The 16,677-nt window shown below is 40.3% G+C and overlaps 1 protein-coding gene across 1 annotated transcript in view; it reads right to left on the reverse strand.

Annotated features, from left to right (window-relative positions):
• The window catches only part of LOC145456164 (uncharacterized), a 194,613-nt gene that overhangs the window by 3,843 nt on the left and 174,093 nt on the right, over positions 1–16,677 (reverse strand). Inside the window, exons 31-39 of the mRNA XM_080334225.1 lie at positions 8,685–8,761; positions 5,753–5,914; positions 4,580–4,698; positions 4,263–4,380; positions 4,082–4,192; positions 1,341–1,460; positions 907–1,059; positions 582–743; positions 166–284 (exon numbers count right to left, since the gene is read on the reverse strand). Of these exons, the coding sequence (XP_080190351.1) occupies positions 166–284; positions 582–743; positions 907–1,059; positions 1,341–1,460; positions 4,082–4,192; positions 4,263–4,380; positions 4,580–4,698; positions 5,753–5,914; positions 8,685–8,761 (1,141 nt within the window). The remainder of the gene's footprint in view (positions 1–165; positions 285–581; positions 744–906; positions 1,060–1,340; positions 1,461–4,081; positions 4,193–4,262; positions 4,381–4,579; positions 4,699–5,752; positions 5,915–8,684; positions 8,762–16,677) is intronic.

Genomic DNA, 16,677 nt, shown 5'->3' on the forward strand with positions numbered 1-16,677 from the left:
AGTGGTTAAAACTGTTGAATATTGTATTTAGGCAATTTGCTGCATATGACTGTACTGTACACTAATATTAATTCATAAAATATCGCTAGAAGCGTCCATCTCGAAAAAAAATGTCACACACGAAGATGTAGCAAGTATAACAACTACGCATCAACCCTAACTTACTTGTAAGCCTTTCATCGCCAGCTCCGGGCAATCGCGTCCACCGCTGGGTGGTAAATACCCATAGACTGCTTGACTTATCTCACTAATATTACTGGTAGGTCCTGTGAGTGCTCCGATACCTAAATAGATATCATAACTTCACCAGCGAAAACAAAGCTAGAGCTGCGTAGACGAATTCAGCATTAGCAATTTTACTGCATAGTATAAATTGTGTTATCAATAAGATGAATTTCCTATCGTCCGCACAAAATTTGTGATTTAATGCGATTGCTGATGGATGTCACAACCAATTACAGTTACGTATTGCGATTATCCCACGTATGTTTATCGAATTATCGGTGTCGTTCAGCGGGAATATAGAGTCTGGTGAACGACAGATATGTGTTTATTTGCTGTTCTTGCAACCGTACACTTACCTGGATCGTTAAAGGAAATGGAAAGCCATTCCCGCGCGACATTCGGAGTGTCGCCACACCTCCCGAGATCGTTTTTGCATGTTTCAATCCATTTTCTGATCCCCGCTATCTCGTTTGGCATCGTCCCTGTGTCATCCACAACGAACCCGACATACTCTTTCGCTGTCATTGCATGGCAAACTTGTAGACTCGTTAGGTATAGAATATTGCGACGAACAATACACTCATATTCGCCATTTGGCATCATTACAATTCAGGCAACGGGTATGCAAAGTACATTTGAAGAAATACGCTGTATTCTCCCATATAACGTAAGGCTTCTTACCAGGACATGTGGGCAAAGAACATTCCCACTTCGTTGGGCCGTCTCCACATATGTTTGTTTCGACTTCTTTCCCTCGGTAGTAGCAGCCTCTCGTGTGGACCCCCTCACCGCATGTAACTGAGCAGCTTGACCAAGGTCCCCATCGGGCTATTCCTGAAGTAAAAAATAGGTAGCCAATATTACATGAGGTGACGAATTTATGCGTTGTTGGGCGACAATTCGACGTGTAGATAGTTTATTTCAGAATGATGGACATGGGTTCGATGCGCTAAGAAAGAACATGGAGATGTAGCATAATGGTCACGCTGGAACTGTGAGACTATTACGGTGTTGCAGCTGAGGAACGTAACTTAACTATGCTACCTAGCCACCCATCGCACGATGAATAGTGTCGCATTAAATCGATCAGATATGGTTGTTAACACCGTTCTTACCAAACGAGACTTCTCTTCTGAGTGTCGCGACCATCGCATTCGAGCTGCTAGGCTTTTCAAAGATGTGTACAGGGGAAGCGGTTGTTGCCGCTAGACGATAAAACGCTGGTATGGCATCCTCTGCGAAGTGACGATAGGGTAAGGTTTATAAGAAAATTGCTTGCTAGAGGCATTTTTGATTTATCATCCCATGAAAAGTAATTCTTTTTATCTACTGCAGATAGAATTTTTATGCTTCACTTTTAGGTTTTTATGTTACATAGTATAACGCCGCACTTTCAGATCGTGAGATCCCAGTTATATATCCTAAAACTTCCAAGTATTTAGCAATCAAGTCTATGCACAGTAGGGTTGTCCAAAATTTGGAAAATCTCAAGAATGATGGGTATCAATGTCTCATTCTATAGATTATTGATAAAAAACAACAATGAGCCTGGAATAAGCTCACAGGAACGTCGTTAAGATTTGTCGCAAAGCGTTTGAAAGTAGCTACCGACGAGTGGGCGTGCCAGCGACCATAGAACGGCAACAAGACTAGTAATCACGAAATCACGGCTCTCGATTGGCTAATCGGCTATGCTTCAATGATCACGGCGGCAGTGGCTTGCTGATCAGTTGTTAAAGGAGTCTACTAACGGCGGTGATTCTGTAAGCGCATTGTAGGTTGGTTGGCAGATAATGATTTAAGGTTGATGCAGGACATGTTCAGTGACTAGATACATGATGATGAACAAACAGCGGCTACTTCCCACAAACTTAAAGCATGACTGGCTTACTGTGAAGGAAACCGCCGTAGCCTACATGTCTGTTTTGACCGATGGATAGCACATGACCCGTGGAGAAATATTGCAAAGGCGCTTATGCAAGTGGTGAACGAATTTCTTGTTTCAGAAGGGATGCATCATCATTGAATACAAATATAAAACGTAACAATGACACTATACTTTGTCTGATCTTATTAGGTTCCAGTCGTGGTATATTTTAAATCTTGAATGCCCTAAGGATTGGCTGAATCAGCCGTATATGCTGGGGACTGTCAAAGTCGTCAATGATGCCGCACAAAGAGTTAAAAGGTATAAGCACAGACTATGCTATTATGCCCATTAAAAAGACAGTTTGATTGTATAGCTTAACTTAGCCTTAGAGAATTGCAGGCATGACAGAGGTAAAGCGGCGAATGATTGTGCTATTTTAGAACTAGATATAAATCCAAGAAATACCTAGTTATGGTTGCAAATACGTCAGACTGGGCGTAAGTAAAGTATATTAGTCATCGCAAACTGGTACAGCACACCATACGTGAGATGGATGCCGCACAAAATCTTATCTGCTCAGAAGATGTTATATTGGCCGACCATATAGCTTATATAGTGGAACCACGAAGAAATGTAACTATCGCACTGCTTCATTGCATTTTAAGCTCGTTTTACATTCCAGCATTTGTAGTATTACAGCTGGTAATGATTCAAGATTTCCTCAGGACATGCTAAGATGTACTGTATTTTTGCTGGTCATACCAGCAATCCAGCATAGTCTGTGCTCACCTCTACACCTCTTTCTACGGCATCATTGACGACTTTGACAACACTTACGAGTGAATTCATTTTGCTGTAAGAGTTCAATAAGTCCCCAGCATAAAAGTGATTCAGCCAATCCTTAGAGCATTCAAGACTTGAGTTATACAGCACGACTGGGGCCTAATAAGATCAGACCAAGTAGTGTCATTGTTAAGCTTTATATTTGTATTCAATTATGATGCATCTCTTCTGAGACAAGAAATTCGTTCGCATCTTGCATAAGCGCCTTTGCAATATTTCTCCGCATGTTCTGTGCTATCCATCGGTCAAAACAGACATGTAGGCTACGGCGGTTTCCTTCACAGTAAGCCAGTCATGCTTTAAGTTTGTGTGAAGTAGCTGTTGTTTGTTCATCATCATATATCTAGTCACTGAACATGTCCTGAATCAATCTTAAATCACTATCTGCCAACCAACCTACAATGCGCTTACAGAATCACCGCCGTTAGTAGACTCCTTTAACATCTGATCAGCAAGCCACTACCGTCGTGATCACTGAAGCATAGCCGATTAGCCAATCGAGAGCCGTGATTTCGTGATTACTAGTCTTGTTGCCGTTCTATGGTCGCTGGCACGCCCACTCGTCGGTAGCTACTTTCAAACGCTTTGCGACAAATCTTAACGACGTTCCTGTGAGCTTATTCCAGGCTCATTGCGGTTTTTTATCAATAATCTATAGAATAAGACATTGATACCCATCATTCTTGAGATTTTCCAAATTTTGGACAACCCTAATGCACAGGCATGACCGGTAATAACCGTCATAAAAACGAAAAAAATGATCCGTTTCGAAATTCAACTGTTCAATTGGCTTTATAAATCAATATGAATCAATGTCGTTGGTATATAATACGGTGTCGGTATATTCATCAAATGGATAGTTTACAACTGGTGTGTGTGATCTCCTACCCGCAGAAAAATATTGTGTAACCAAAATAAGAAGAGCTTATTTTACATGATAAGCGGAAGGAAGAGTTTTATGTCGATGGGTTACGTGAAATGCATTTATCTATCTTGTAGGGTACTCTGGTAAACTCTGGAATGCACATAACTATATTTTATGATATAGGCTATATCTTATTTTTCATCTACTCTGGTTATTAATCACCGAGGAGTATAGCCTTGCACAGGAAAAAGAAATATTAGGCTGGTATATACGCCTACCTGACCCGAATGATCTGGTTAGCTCAGTTAAGCAGTCTGTTGGATCCGGAGAGCTACAGTAAGACGGGCATGGTCCACAGCATCCCGTCAAAATCGGTACGTATTCACAATCTGTGCGACAAAATATCCATTTTTACATATTATATTGAAATACCTATGTATCTTGCGACTAATTCATCACCTCTATCCTTGAGAATTCTGAGTACAGCCGCGATCTGATCAGGGTTCTTTGGCGTGGCGTCCGTGAACAAATATATCTTGCACCCAACATTGTTTGTGGAGATACTTTCTGCTAATTTCTGAATTTACATCGACTGATTGAAACTGTTGAATATTGTATTCGGGTAGTTCTCTGTACCTGACTTTATGTACACGAGTATTCACAATAAACAATGCTGATAGAAAGCTAAAAAACCACATATCCGAATAACATTTAACACACGAAGGTGTATGCATGCGTTGTATTTAGTTTAGAATTTATACATAAACCCAACTCACTTTCAAGCCCTTCATCGCTAGCTCCGGACAATCGCGTCCACCGCTGGGTGGTAAATACCCGTAGACTGCTTGACTTATCTCACTAATATTACCGGTAGGTCCTGTGAGGGCTCTGATACCTAAATAGATATCACAGCTTAACAGAGAAGCAAAGTTCGAGTTGCGAACACGAATTCAGCATAACAAATTTTACAGGATAGTATAATTTGTGTTTCCAATGAGATGAATTTCCTATCGTCCGTTAGCAACTTATAATCGATTACGATTGCTAACGAATGTCACAACCGATTACAATTTCGTATTGTGACTACCCAGAGGTGGTCAAAGTAGTCAAGAAAGCTACTGAAGTAGAAGTAGAAGTAGCGATGAAAAAAATCTACTCAAGTACGAGTATAAGTACTTCTTACATTACCAACCTAAAACTATTTGAAGTAGAATTGACTGACTTTAAATCTACTCAAGTAAGTAAGTCGTTGTGAAAACGATCCTAATTCGTTCGCATGGACTGACAAAAGCTGCAAATGGGGCTATGCGGAAGGTGTAGAGAGCATGATTCATATTGATGCATCCCAGGAAGTGTCAATTTTTGACAGAATAAGCATTCATCCACATTATGGGATGTAAATGATAGCATTGATATGGAAATGCGATACTAATCCTTTTTTACTCGAACACCCCGTTTTAGAGAATACCATGGCATGGCACCCTCCCCCATATTATAAGGGCGCAAGTTTAGTCGAAGAGAAATACGGAGACGTTGTGTCGGATACGGCTTTAACACTTTGCGCGATTAGTATACGTTAATTAAAAATAGTGCAGATCGTAAAATGCCATATAGTTTATAGCTTTATTTTCAGAAAATATAAGGCATTACTACACTTGCTTTTATACTTCAGCATGTATGTTGTCCAGACCAAAGAACTGAAACTATAATTAAAAGTCAACGTATAATACTCGTAATTGAAATAAAGTTCCAACGGCGGTCTGCTAAGACAGGTCTAACGCTAAAAAGAAAGTCAAATTCCACTTTTTCAGATTAGGACATGTCATGGGCTGCTATAGGTATAATAGCTATAATTGCTAGATTGCGAAACGGTTGTTTCAAACGTGACGGAGAGTTTGATGAACGACCGATATGCGATTTGTTTGCTGTTCTATCAGCCGTATGCTTACTTGGATCGTTGAAGGAAATGGAAAGCCACTCCCGAGCGACATTCGGGGCGTCGCCACACCTCCCAAGATCGTTTTTGCATGCTTCAATCCACTTTCTGACTCCCGCTATCTCATTCGGCATGGTCCCTGTGTCATCCACAACGAACCCGACATACTCTTTCGCTAGGAGGAACAAAATATATCAACAATCCGACCAACCAAACGTTTGGGCGTCGCTCGCGATAACATCCTGAACATTATTATATTTTCATATAAAACTACATATAACCTACATATACTATCTAACACTTTTTACCGGGGGACTTAAAAGTGAAACAGCAAAGTTCATTAGCGGGAAGTTGGAATTTGACGGGGGCAAATCATCAAGACGTAAATTCACACTCAGCGATGGAAGAGCATTGCATCAGAGCAAGTACTCGCTTCCATCTTAGCTACTAGGGATGGTGTGAACCTCTGAAAGGTTCAGGTTCGTGTGAACGTGAACCTTTTTGAAAGGTTCTGTGTGAACACGAACGTGAACCTCATGACGTCATGTGACGTCATATTGCTAATTTAAACCCCATATTTCGATTAGGTGATTGCCTATATTAATCTACTGTACACGATACCGAGCGACGACTCGGGGCCACATTATAGCTCAGTACTTGAGCACATATTGACGTTTGAAACGTCGCCAAATGTATCAACTGGGGCAATCAAATGATATAATAATCCCATAAAATCAGTATCTTGCGTCGCTTTGCCAACAATTTCGACCTGATCAGACAATGTATTCGGCGTCTGAGTATTGCCACATGGATATTGAGCAGAGTGTAAAACGGGTTTCTATACTTGCTACCGATTAACAAGTTATATAGCAGTATAGCCAACACCCCAGTCGCACGAATTTGGTTTTTATGATACAGTATACATATGTAGTCAAGATTGACCCCGTACGCCTGCTAGATTTTTACATCAGAAGACGATATCAATCTCATTGATTGGTTGAATAAGGATCATTTGCTGACAAAATACAGTGTATTTCGCTCTTGATGTCATGTGATTGCGGGTCAAGCTCACAGCACAGAGACACTAAATATGCACAAACGGAAGGCTGGATATTTCGAGCAAACTTTTGTAACAATACAAGTAAATTTTTGAGATTGTCAAGGGCATGCTCGTTTAGTGTTGAATGTTTATGCTGCCAGCCCTATGCATAGAGTGGCCCGCAGTTGAAAGTCAATAAACTTGAACCAAAGATGTTATAATGAAGTGAAAATTGCAATATATGAAAAAGGTTCACAGTGCAGAACCTACCAAGGTTCTGTTGTGAACGCGAACCTCAAATTTTCAGAGGTTCACACACAGAACACGAACGTGAACCTGACGTTCACACCATCCCTATTAGCTACCCAGAATACTCGATTATGTTCGTATCGCCACATCTAAAACAGTGTTCAACCGTGGGTCTGCGTGCCCCTAGGGGTCCGCAAAACCTCCATATTTGCAAAATTGTTGATAATCTAATTTGAATATTTTTTAATTAGAGAAATCGCAAGACAGTTTCGCTTCATAACAGCAAAAACTTCAGAACTCACATAGACAGAATAGCCGTCTGAGATGAAATATTCTACTGTGCAAACTCATTTTAATTGCCAAATTGCCAATAGGCTGCTGACACAAACATATTGCTGTTTAATGTTTATAGATGTTTTGTTTGGGTTAAAAAAAATATTTGCAAAAATCCTGTGATAGGCTATACACAACCGCTTTTCCAGTATATATCTTCAAGATGAGCTGCTAGATAGAAAGGACTAATTGGGTGTTATCTGTTCATTAAAATCTGTTTCTCAATTTTGGTGCGATATATGTATTGCGATCATACCCAAAGGTGTCGTCGACTCGTCGTAAGCGTTGCGCGTAATTATTTCATTCGCCACCACTTTTATGGATATTCGGCACTCGCTCATATCAAATCAATGGCGCAGATTTTCAAGACACGGCCAGATATTTCAAGAAATGCATCTACAGATTTCGCTTTGTAATACTAACTGTTTATCACTAGTTAACAGTTGATATTTGCACAAGACAGATGACGGTTGCACGATAATTTAGGTATAAGTTTGAACTAAAACTCTTGGGTCCGCGGGGGTTCGTGACAGTCCAAAGTGGGGCCGCGAAGACAAAAAGGAACCACTGATCTAATAGGTAGATTTTTAACCAGGGTCCGTTGACCCCTTGGAGGTACGAAGCACCAAATCAGGACGCATTAGGTCTATAAGCTAGCGTCAAAAATTATTTTGCAAGGCAACAGAACGTGGAATATTGATAAGCGGATTGATTTAACTCAAAAAGTTCTTCGGGCTACTCACGATTTCATGTCAATGGTCTTTTTTATTTTACTATAGGGACCATCAGAAGTTGTGTTGAAAATAGACTGGGGGTACGAGAAAGTTTAGGAACGGCGAGGAAACACTAGTCAAAAACTTAGATCTGAGCTACAGCGTGGGTTCGAATCCCGGTTCTGACCGACTTCTACGTGTCGGAAGTTTCTCTGGGCTCCTCATCGCCGATCTCACTACTACGGTAGTGCATTGAAAAGCCCAGACCGAAAGTGAGCCGTGCTAGAAGTCGGCAGCTGAGACGACGCTGGGGACGCGTGCTAGTGAGAGTGACTAAAGATTGACTGGGAGAAGAGAATGAAAGCCGTCCCCAAGATTATGAAAGGCAAAGACATTATGAGCATTACCACAATTCGTGTCGTGGCAGCACATAGCTTGAAAAAGCGATAAGCGCCACTGTGTTGTATCAATAATAATAAAAATAATAACTAGTCAAAAACTTAGATCTGAGCTACAGCGTTGTGGGTATCTGAATTCACGGAATGCTTACGTCTGTACAAGTGGCTAACATAGAATACGTTGTATTTTGCATGTGATGGGAGGATTCTTACCAGGACATGCCGACATGGAGCATTCCCACTTCGTGGGGCCGTCGCCACATCTGCTTGTTTCGACTTCTTTTCCTTGGTAGTAGCATCTAGGGATGGTGTGAACCCCTGAAAGGTTCAGGTTCGTGTGAACGCGAACCTTTTTAAAGGGTTCTGTGTGAACACGAACGTGAACCTCATGACGTCACGTGACGTCATATTGCTAATTCCAACCCTATCTTTCAATGAAGTGATAGCCTATATTAATGTACACGATACCTAGCGACGACTTGGGCCACATAATGCAACAATTCTGAAGTACATATTGGTGTTTTAAACGTCGCTAAATATATCAACTGAGGCAATCAAAGGATATTGCTACATTGATATTGATCAGAGTGTAAAATGGGTTTCTATATTTGCTACCGATATTACCTCATTAAGAAGTTATACAACAGTAGCCAACTCCTCAATCGCACAGATTTGGTTTTAATGATACAGTAAAGATATGAAGTCCAGAGTGACCCCATACGCCTTCTCGAATTTTTACATCAGAAAACGATATCAATCTTATTGATTGGTTGAATAAGTATCCTTCGCTGACCACGTATTTCGCTCGTGATGTTGTGTGATTGCGGGTCAAACTCACAGCAGAGAGTCACTAAATATTCACAAACGGAAAACTGGATAATTCGAGCAAACTTTTGTAACAAAGCAAGTAAAACATTTGAGATTGTCAAGGTGCATGCTCGTTTAGTGTTGATTTTGAATGCTGCCAGCGCCATGCAGTGAGTGGCCCGCAGTTGAAATGCAATAAATTTGAACCAATGATGTTATAATGAAGTGAAAATTGCAATATCTGAAAAAGGTTCACAGTGCAGAACCTACCAAGGTTCTGCTGTGAACGCGAACCTCTAAATTTCCGAGGTTCACACACAGAACGCGAACGTGAACCTCACGTTCACACCATCCCTAGTTACCACTCAAAGCAGGAACCATAAATGGTGATAACAAGATAATAAAAATCCGACAACATGATGAGTTTCGATAGGGTTGACTAATTGGTGCAAGTGAATTAAATACACCCATACAACCTCGTAAGTTGCGTATAGTTGCATTTGATTAGTTTGCAGCAAATGGTATGACAAGTGCAGTCTGAATTACGTACCACGCCTGAACGATTTGCAGCCCAAGCCATGGTGAAAATCTCGTAAATAGGGGAGATGTGGTACCGATGGATCAAAAATTGGAAAATGATCGCTGGCCCCAAAATGTTCAGCCGAAAACAGCAGATCTTTTGCTGGCTCAGCAATTTGATACAAGCTCTACTTATCGCGTACATATACATGAATATCCATCTTTTCAAAAAATATTTATGGACGTTCAAAATTTGTTGCTGGAACGTGTCATCGGCAGACATGGGGTAATCGTGATTAGTAATCGTAATCGATTACAGCATTTTCAAGTAATCGTAATCGCAATCGATTACATTCGAAAAAAATCCAAAGTAATCGTAATCGTAATCGACTACTTCACATATCTAATCGATTTCTTTGTGAAAGAACGATTACTTTTTTATTTGTACAATGAATATGACATAACCGAGCATTCGTGAACAAGGAAGCGGTATTGTACCAGTTTATTGATAGCGCAAACGGTTGATTTTCAAACGCCACTGCTCATTATTACGTCATAAGTATTAGCTTTGCTCGTCCTTGCGTAAGAAGTATCCACACGTAGTAAATATATTCGATGTACATTGTTGTGTAATGGTTAGAACAGTGTACGCCATGCTGTACATCAGGTCATCAATACACTCCAGACGCCACTACCTTGCAGCAAGATAATAATAATAATCGTTGGGTTATAATTTTCATCTGAACGAGTCACACACAATGTACAATGCGATGTAAAGAACAGATATAACTACGGATATCAAGCGACACGCCTGTAGTTGCGATCCTTTTACTCTAACATCCACCTCGGCCTAGAGTACCCGATATCACAGTTCTTATCGGTTTTGATCTTGTTGAAGCCGCGGCCCTTTCTACCAGTTCTTTCCATTCCTTGTGAGTGCTTTCTTTAGTCGGGTCTTTTTCTGGGCAACGGCAACGGCGGGCGAAGAGGAGCCCAGATAAACCGCCGACGGCAATCGAACCGGGCCCGCCAGATTGGTGAGCGCTTATCGTTACCACCACGCTATCTCCCGGCCTAATAATCACCACTCTGCCTAGTTTCAAATAGTAACTTTATGTATTGATGTTTGGTTATGCTTAGTAAAATGCAGTTTGGTTATACGTAGTACGTAGCCTATGTATTATACGTACACCGGACAAAGATTTGAAATTTTGTACTCGTCAAATAAAACATTACGATGGTTAAAATCAACAGCTGCTGATATATATCATAACCGAGCCGTTCTTTGCCGTTTCTCGTAACGGCAGCTTGCAGTATCTGTAAGTGGAAGATAGAATTTTATGTTCACTATATATCTTAATCTCATATGACTGTACTTGAAACGGGCGCCAATCGTTATTTCACAATTCCTCACTCGACATTTATATCTGTCGCCATAGCCATCCGCTTATACACCATGTTAGCGTGGGTTGTAGGTACAACCAGGACCAAAACAGCAATTCGTCCCCACTCCAAACGCTGGTATTGGTAGGGTTGTAACCAAGTCACAATGTTCCGAGTCACAAGTCAATCTCTCATTTATAGTTTTCACTCGAGTCAAGTCGAGTCATTTTCAATTCACTCCGAGTCAAGTCTGAGTCCAAGTCAGCTAGTATAGGGTCGAGTCCGAGTCATAGTGTTTGACTCGAGTACGAGTCCAAGTCGTTATGTTCACAGATCAGTTTTCCGATCAATCCGGTTCAACCCACTTTTTTCAACTCTATGCCCGAGTGATATAGAATGGCTCGTCTTCATAATATAGTATTTTTCATCAGTTTCCACAGTTTACGGTCCTATTTTCAAGTATCAGGACTGATAGCCGAAATACAAATAATGTGGTAACTTTATTATTCTTCGAAGTTACACGGAATGTCTGTCTTGGCCGTTCTAGTCTCGAGCCACACAAGCGCGGCTACTGACAATTGACATTGGACACATAGGCCTAGCCAAAGTTTTGGCCAAGGTCAGACTTTGGTAGTACACTTTGTTGAGTTGCATGTTGGCCAAAATTGCATACGTCTTTTGGTGTGTCGTGGCGGGGTAATGACCGCCACCGAAATGCGTACTCCTATAAATCATGCATGCTTTTTCTCTTGAGGGGAAGAGGTATGCGTTTCAAAATCGAGCTATTTAGAGACATTAAATCCCAAAGCTCGAAGAAAATTCTCAAGTTCATTAACTCTCTTGAAAATACTCTATAATAATTTATGTTGATTTACGAAATACTTTTGAGTCCCCTTACAGCTCGCTCCCGGTCCTATTGGGGAGTTTGGGGTGTGGCAGTTACGGACCTGGCAAGAATGCAAATCGTTGGGTGCGACGAATAGTCCTGCATAGAGTTGGGCAATGGGTGCATGACGTAACAAGAACATTACGCATAATTTACGAAGAAAGTTGTTATCTCATTAGACCTTTTCATCGCAAGCCTTATATTGTCTTCCAATATCTCTTCTGAAATTAGTTCTAAGAAGCAAAACAAATGTAATCGTGAGTAATCGTGATTACTTTTGAAATGTAATCGTAATCGTAGTCGACTACTTCCTGATTTTGCTGTAATCGTAATCGTAATCGTAATCGCGGGATTCACAAGTAATCGTAATCGCAATCGATTACATTCGTGAAGTAATCACCCCATGTCTGGTCATCGGTCCCCACCCGGTGGGTCCAATGGCACACGATCCGAGGACCTATGACACATATTCCCTAAAAAACTCAGATGTGACAACTTTTCTTGCTCAGTATTATAATCTAAGCTACAGGAAGCCAAAGAAGAATGTTTGATCGCAACCGTCAAAAAATAGAATAGATATTAACTCAAATGTTGTCATAAAATCACGTTTCGAATTAGGCTCGGACTTATGAATTTTAGGGTACATACATATTGCCCGAAAATCGACAGTGTGACTTCCAAATACCTCGTTATAGCGATAAAACATCATATGCAATTATTACATAAAGATCGTCTGTACGTAGGCATGTTTCATTTGTTTCATGATTAGTCTGCTTGATTATTTTGCTTGATTTGGCTATTGTATCATCGGTCCCCACCCTACGAATTTTATACATGAATCGAAAAAAATTCCACTCAAGGAAAGTACTGAAAAAATAATAGGTGCCAATATATAGCCTGATACAAGCCCTAGACTTCACAATAAAAATGATTGCTGCTTTGTTCGTGTTGAAGGTTACAAAGAAAAACGTATATGTCGATCTAAATTTACTTTACACCCCCCAAAACAAAAAACATCTGTGAGAGACCCCATAGCTCGCGCAAGACGATTTTTTTTTGTATGTGAGGAAAGATTTTGCCAGCATGCAATTGTAGACAAGTTCACGGAGTGTAATCATGGAATTATCATAGAGAATTTTCGAAGTATTTTCGGTCCCAGTGATCCATCGGTACCACATCTCCCCTACATCTTTTACCCCTCATTTATTTTCGGTCTACATGCCAAAAAACACCGCTGAATACAACAATACAACACCCCACAATGCTGAAAGTTCTGAAAATTCGCCTATGCCCTATATCTGCCTATTTGATGCACAGAGAATGATGATCTTAAAATATTTTGTAACAATCCAGCCTTCAACCAATCCCTACTTGAAAGAATAGTTTCAGATGACGCATCTCAGATTGTTGTGTCAAATATCGGGGACAACCCTCGTAAACGATGTAGTGAACCTGACGTTTACGGAATCACTATGAAGCGATTTTGTTAAGATACAGAGTGCTAATTTTGAACTTATGTCCCTTCTTGACTCCCAGTATTCGTGGACTGCTCTGGCAATCGTTTCAGCCCAGTAACGATTTGGCATCGCGGGACTGTACTGAGTATATTACAAAGATTAAAACAGAAGTTGCCATATGAGTACAAAAGCAACAAAACAACGAAATCTCCACCAGTCACACCCGATCTGACTGTCAATTCTACACGTCCATCAACCTAAACGCAATCAAAAAGTATGTAATCAATCAATCAATCTCACATCCGATACTCAGCGGCTCAGCTGCCTGAAAAACACACAGTAAACAATAAAATCTGCACAAATCCGGAAATACCCGAATATAATTTGTAGCTTATTCATATACGACTAATCTGCCACTGCGGCGTAATGGAAAGCTCACGATCTCATTCTAGACCGGTGGTTCTCAAACTGGGGACATGCCCCCATTGGAGGTCGTGGAAACATCTGAGGTGGGCGAAGCCGTCCGAGAGAATTGATGTTTCATGAACTCGGAATTCGTTTAATTTGATCTGAACTTACTCTCAACAACGGCAGTAATGCCAAATATATGTATGATTTTAAATGTCATAATTGCGTCGTTCCATCCACACACTATATTCCTAGATTTTGAGTGATATGGTCCTTGCACTGATAAGATGTCTCTGAATTAAGAATAACTGGTAAACTCGTGTAGCAGTTACTTGTCCCTTTTATGGTATGTGTGTCAAGAATCTATGTAGAGGGGATAGAAATGCACAAAGTTATGGAGAAATGGGATATTTGCTTATGTAATGTCATGTCATATGCCATGTATAATATGCTCTTTGAATCTAAGAAACAATAGTTTAAATCAGGGGTGTCAAACATACGGCCAGCGAGCCGCATCTGGCCCGCGGAGCAATTCTGAGTAGATTTAAAAAGTGCTTATATTATCCAGCATATTTCTAAATGCTTCAATTTTTAGTAAAAAAATACTTACATTAAAAAAGCCAGGAACTGTCGAGTATGTTAATTGTTCATAGGCCACACTATAACCAGTAGGGCACTTCAGAAATCACTTTTTTCTCAAATCGTACTGGCTACTTGATAAAATTGTTAGGTTACCTAATTTAAGCCTACACGCAAACTTTGGTTCAATTCCAGCCAGAAACCGCTTCGCTACAGGAGAAGAAAGTTTCTATTTACTATATAAAAATAAATAATAAAAAATTTGAAAATTTTCTGTTTACCCCATGAAAGTGTTAGGCTGTCTATAGAAACGATGCTCACCAAATTTGGTTCAATTCCAACCAGTGGAAGCGGAGGTATTGCTGTCGAAAAATTTTGATTTGAATAAAATAGTATTTACGGTGAGCACAACTATAATAAATAAACGAAGAATCGGTCACCGTAAATACTATTTCATTCAAATCCAAATTTTTCGATGGCAATAACTCCGCTTCCACTTGTTGGAATTGAACCAAATTTGGTGAGCATTGTTTCTATAGACAGCCTAACACTTTCATGGGATGAACAGAAAATTTTCAAATTTTTTATTATTTATTTTTATATAATAAATAGAAACTTTCTTCTCCTGTAGCAAAGCGGTTACTGGCTGGAATTGAATCAAATTTTGTGTGTTGGCTTAAATTAGGTAACCTAACAAGGTTATCAAGTAGCCAGTACGATTTGAGAAAAAAAGTCATTTTGAAGAGCCCTAATAACCAGCATCCGGCAGCGATCTTATGGTTTTACTCTAGTCGCTATTAGGAACAAGTCGATGATATTGATACCCAATGCCGAGAATGCAAATAAGTGCACCCAATGAGTTCAGAGCGTTATGGAGAAGTTGGCTCGAAACTAGTTATTCTCAGAAGGGAAAACGCCAATACAAAACCGTTATATTCAGGATACTTAAACAATATAATAGTTACACAAAAGTATAAATCAAATATCTGTGACCGCACTGCGGTATCACTTATGATGACCCAATAGGTCCCCTGTCTCCTGAGAAACCCGAATCGCGATGTAATAATATATAACAGTATTCAAATGGCCAACCAACGTATTTCTTTAGGCAATTCGGTTGTTTGCGAATAAAAGTGCTGCTTGAATCGTACCTCTATTTGGTCAGTAATATAATGTAACGGATGATAATATAGGCTTGATAATGAAGTATTCAATGAAAAACAGGGGCATGGATTTCGAAGTAACAATTTGGTCCGGCCCGCGAGCAATCTGACGGTTTGAATCCGACCCGCGACGCCAGATGACTTTAACAACCTGATTTAAATCGAAGTGCCTTATAACGTCGAAGTAGCTAACGCTACACGGGCATACGTGTATACGTGTATACGTGCATACTTTCCGTCACTGTCACTGCCATGTAGAGAGTGATTGAAAGTTGCGATTCATTGGATTTCGACCAAAGATGCTAATATTGCTATAAAACGCTGAACTGCCGTGTGTCCGCGTAATATTTGTGCAAGCAATCATTCATTCACCGGTTCACACGCTGGAGGAGGGGTTCTTTTACGGAAAACTTTCTACTAAATAAATACTAGTCCGCCCTCAAGATTACCGGGCCAAGACGTGACCTATCGATCTCGACTTCCGTGACATGCCACCCCATTGTTGTCGCTTGCTTTTTCTATACTATCTTCTTTTACGTTTCATTCAGTGTGCATGGCTCCTCTTTACATCGCCTAGGCCACGGTAGGTGTCTGATTCCAAAGACTACTCCTAGTCGTTTCGACACCTTCCTATCTTTTCGTTGGATCTCAATTTTTTGCGGTTTATTGGACTGATAAAAATCGCTAATAAACCGAACTGATGAACTGTTCGCACCCATAGCTTGAAAAAACTAGCTAAAGAAAGGAAGTACCATATGATGAGAGTAAACTCTGCGAATCTCTAAATTTCCAGGTAATCAAATATTCGCAAATATAAGTCCCTCTTCCCCACCATGCTACAATAATTACGGGACGGAAAGTGGTAGTTTCCTGTCTATATCGTAAACCATCGCAAAGTCAATATTACAACTATTTCCATCCATATTATCACAAAACGAATCGTGTTAACGTTTACCGATTAGGCAAGATGGTTATCTGGACAAACGTGTGTCGAGATGTGTTGC

This window comes from Botryllus schlosseri, chromosome 14 (genome assembly GCF_051294905.1).
Source record: "Botryllus schlosseri isolate E-star chromosome 14, Bs_hap1, whole genome shotgun sequence".
NCBI classification, from domain to species: Eukaryota; Metazoa; Chordata; class Ascidiacea; order Stolidobranchia; family Styelidae; genus Botryllus; species Botryllus schlosseri.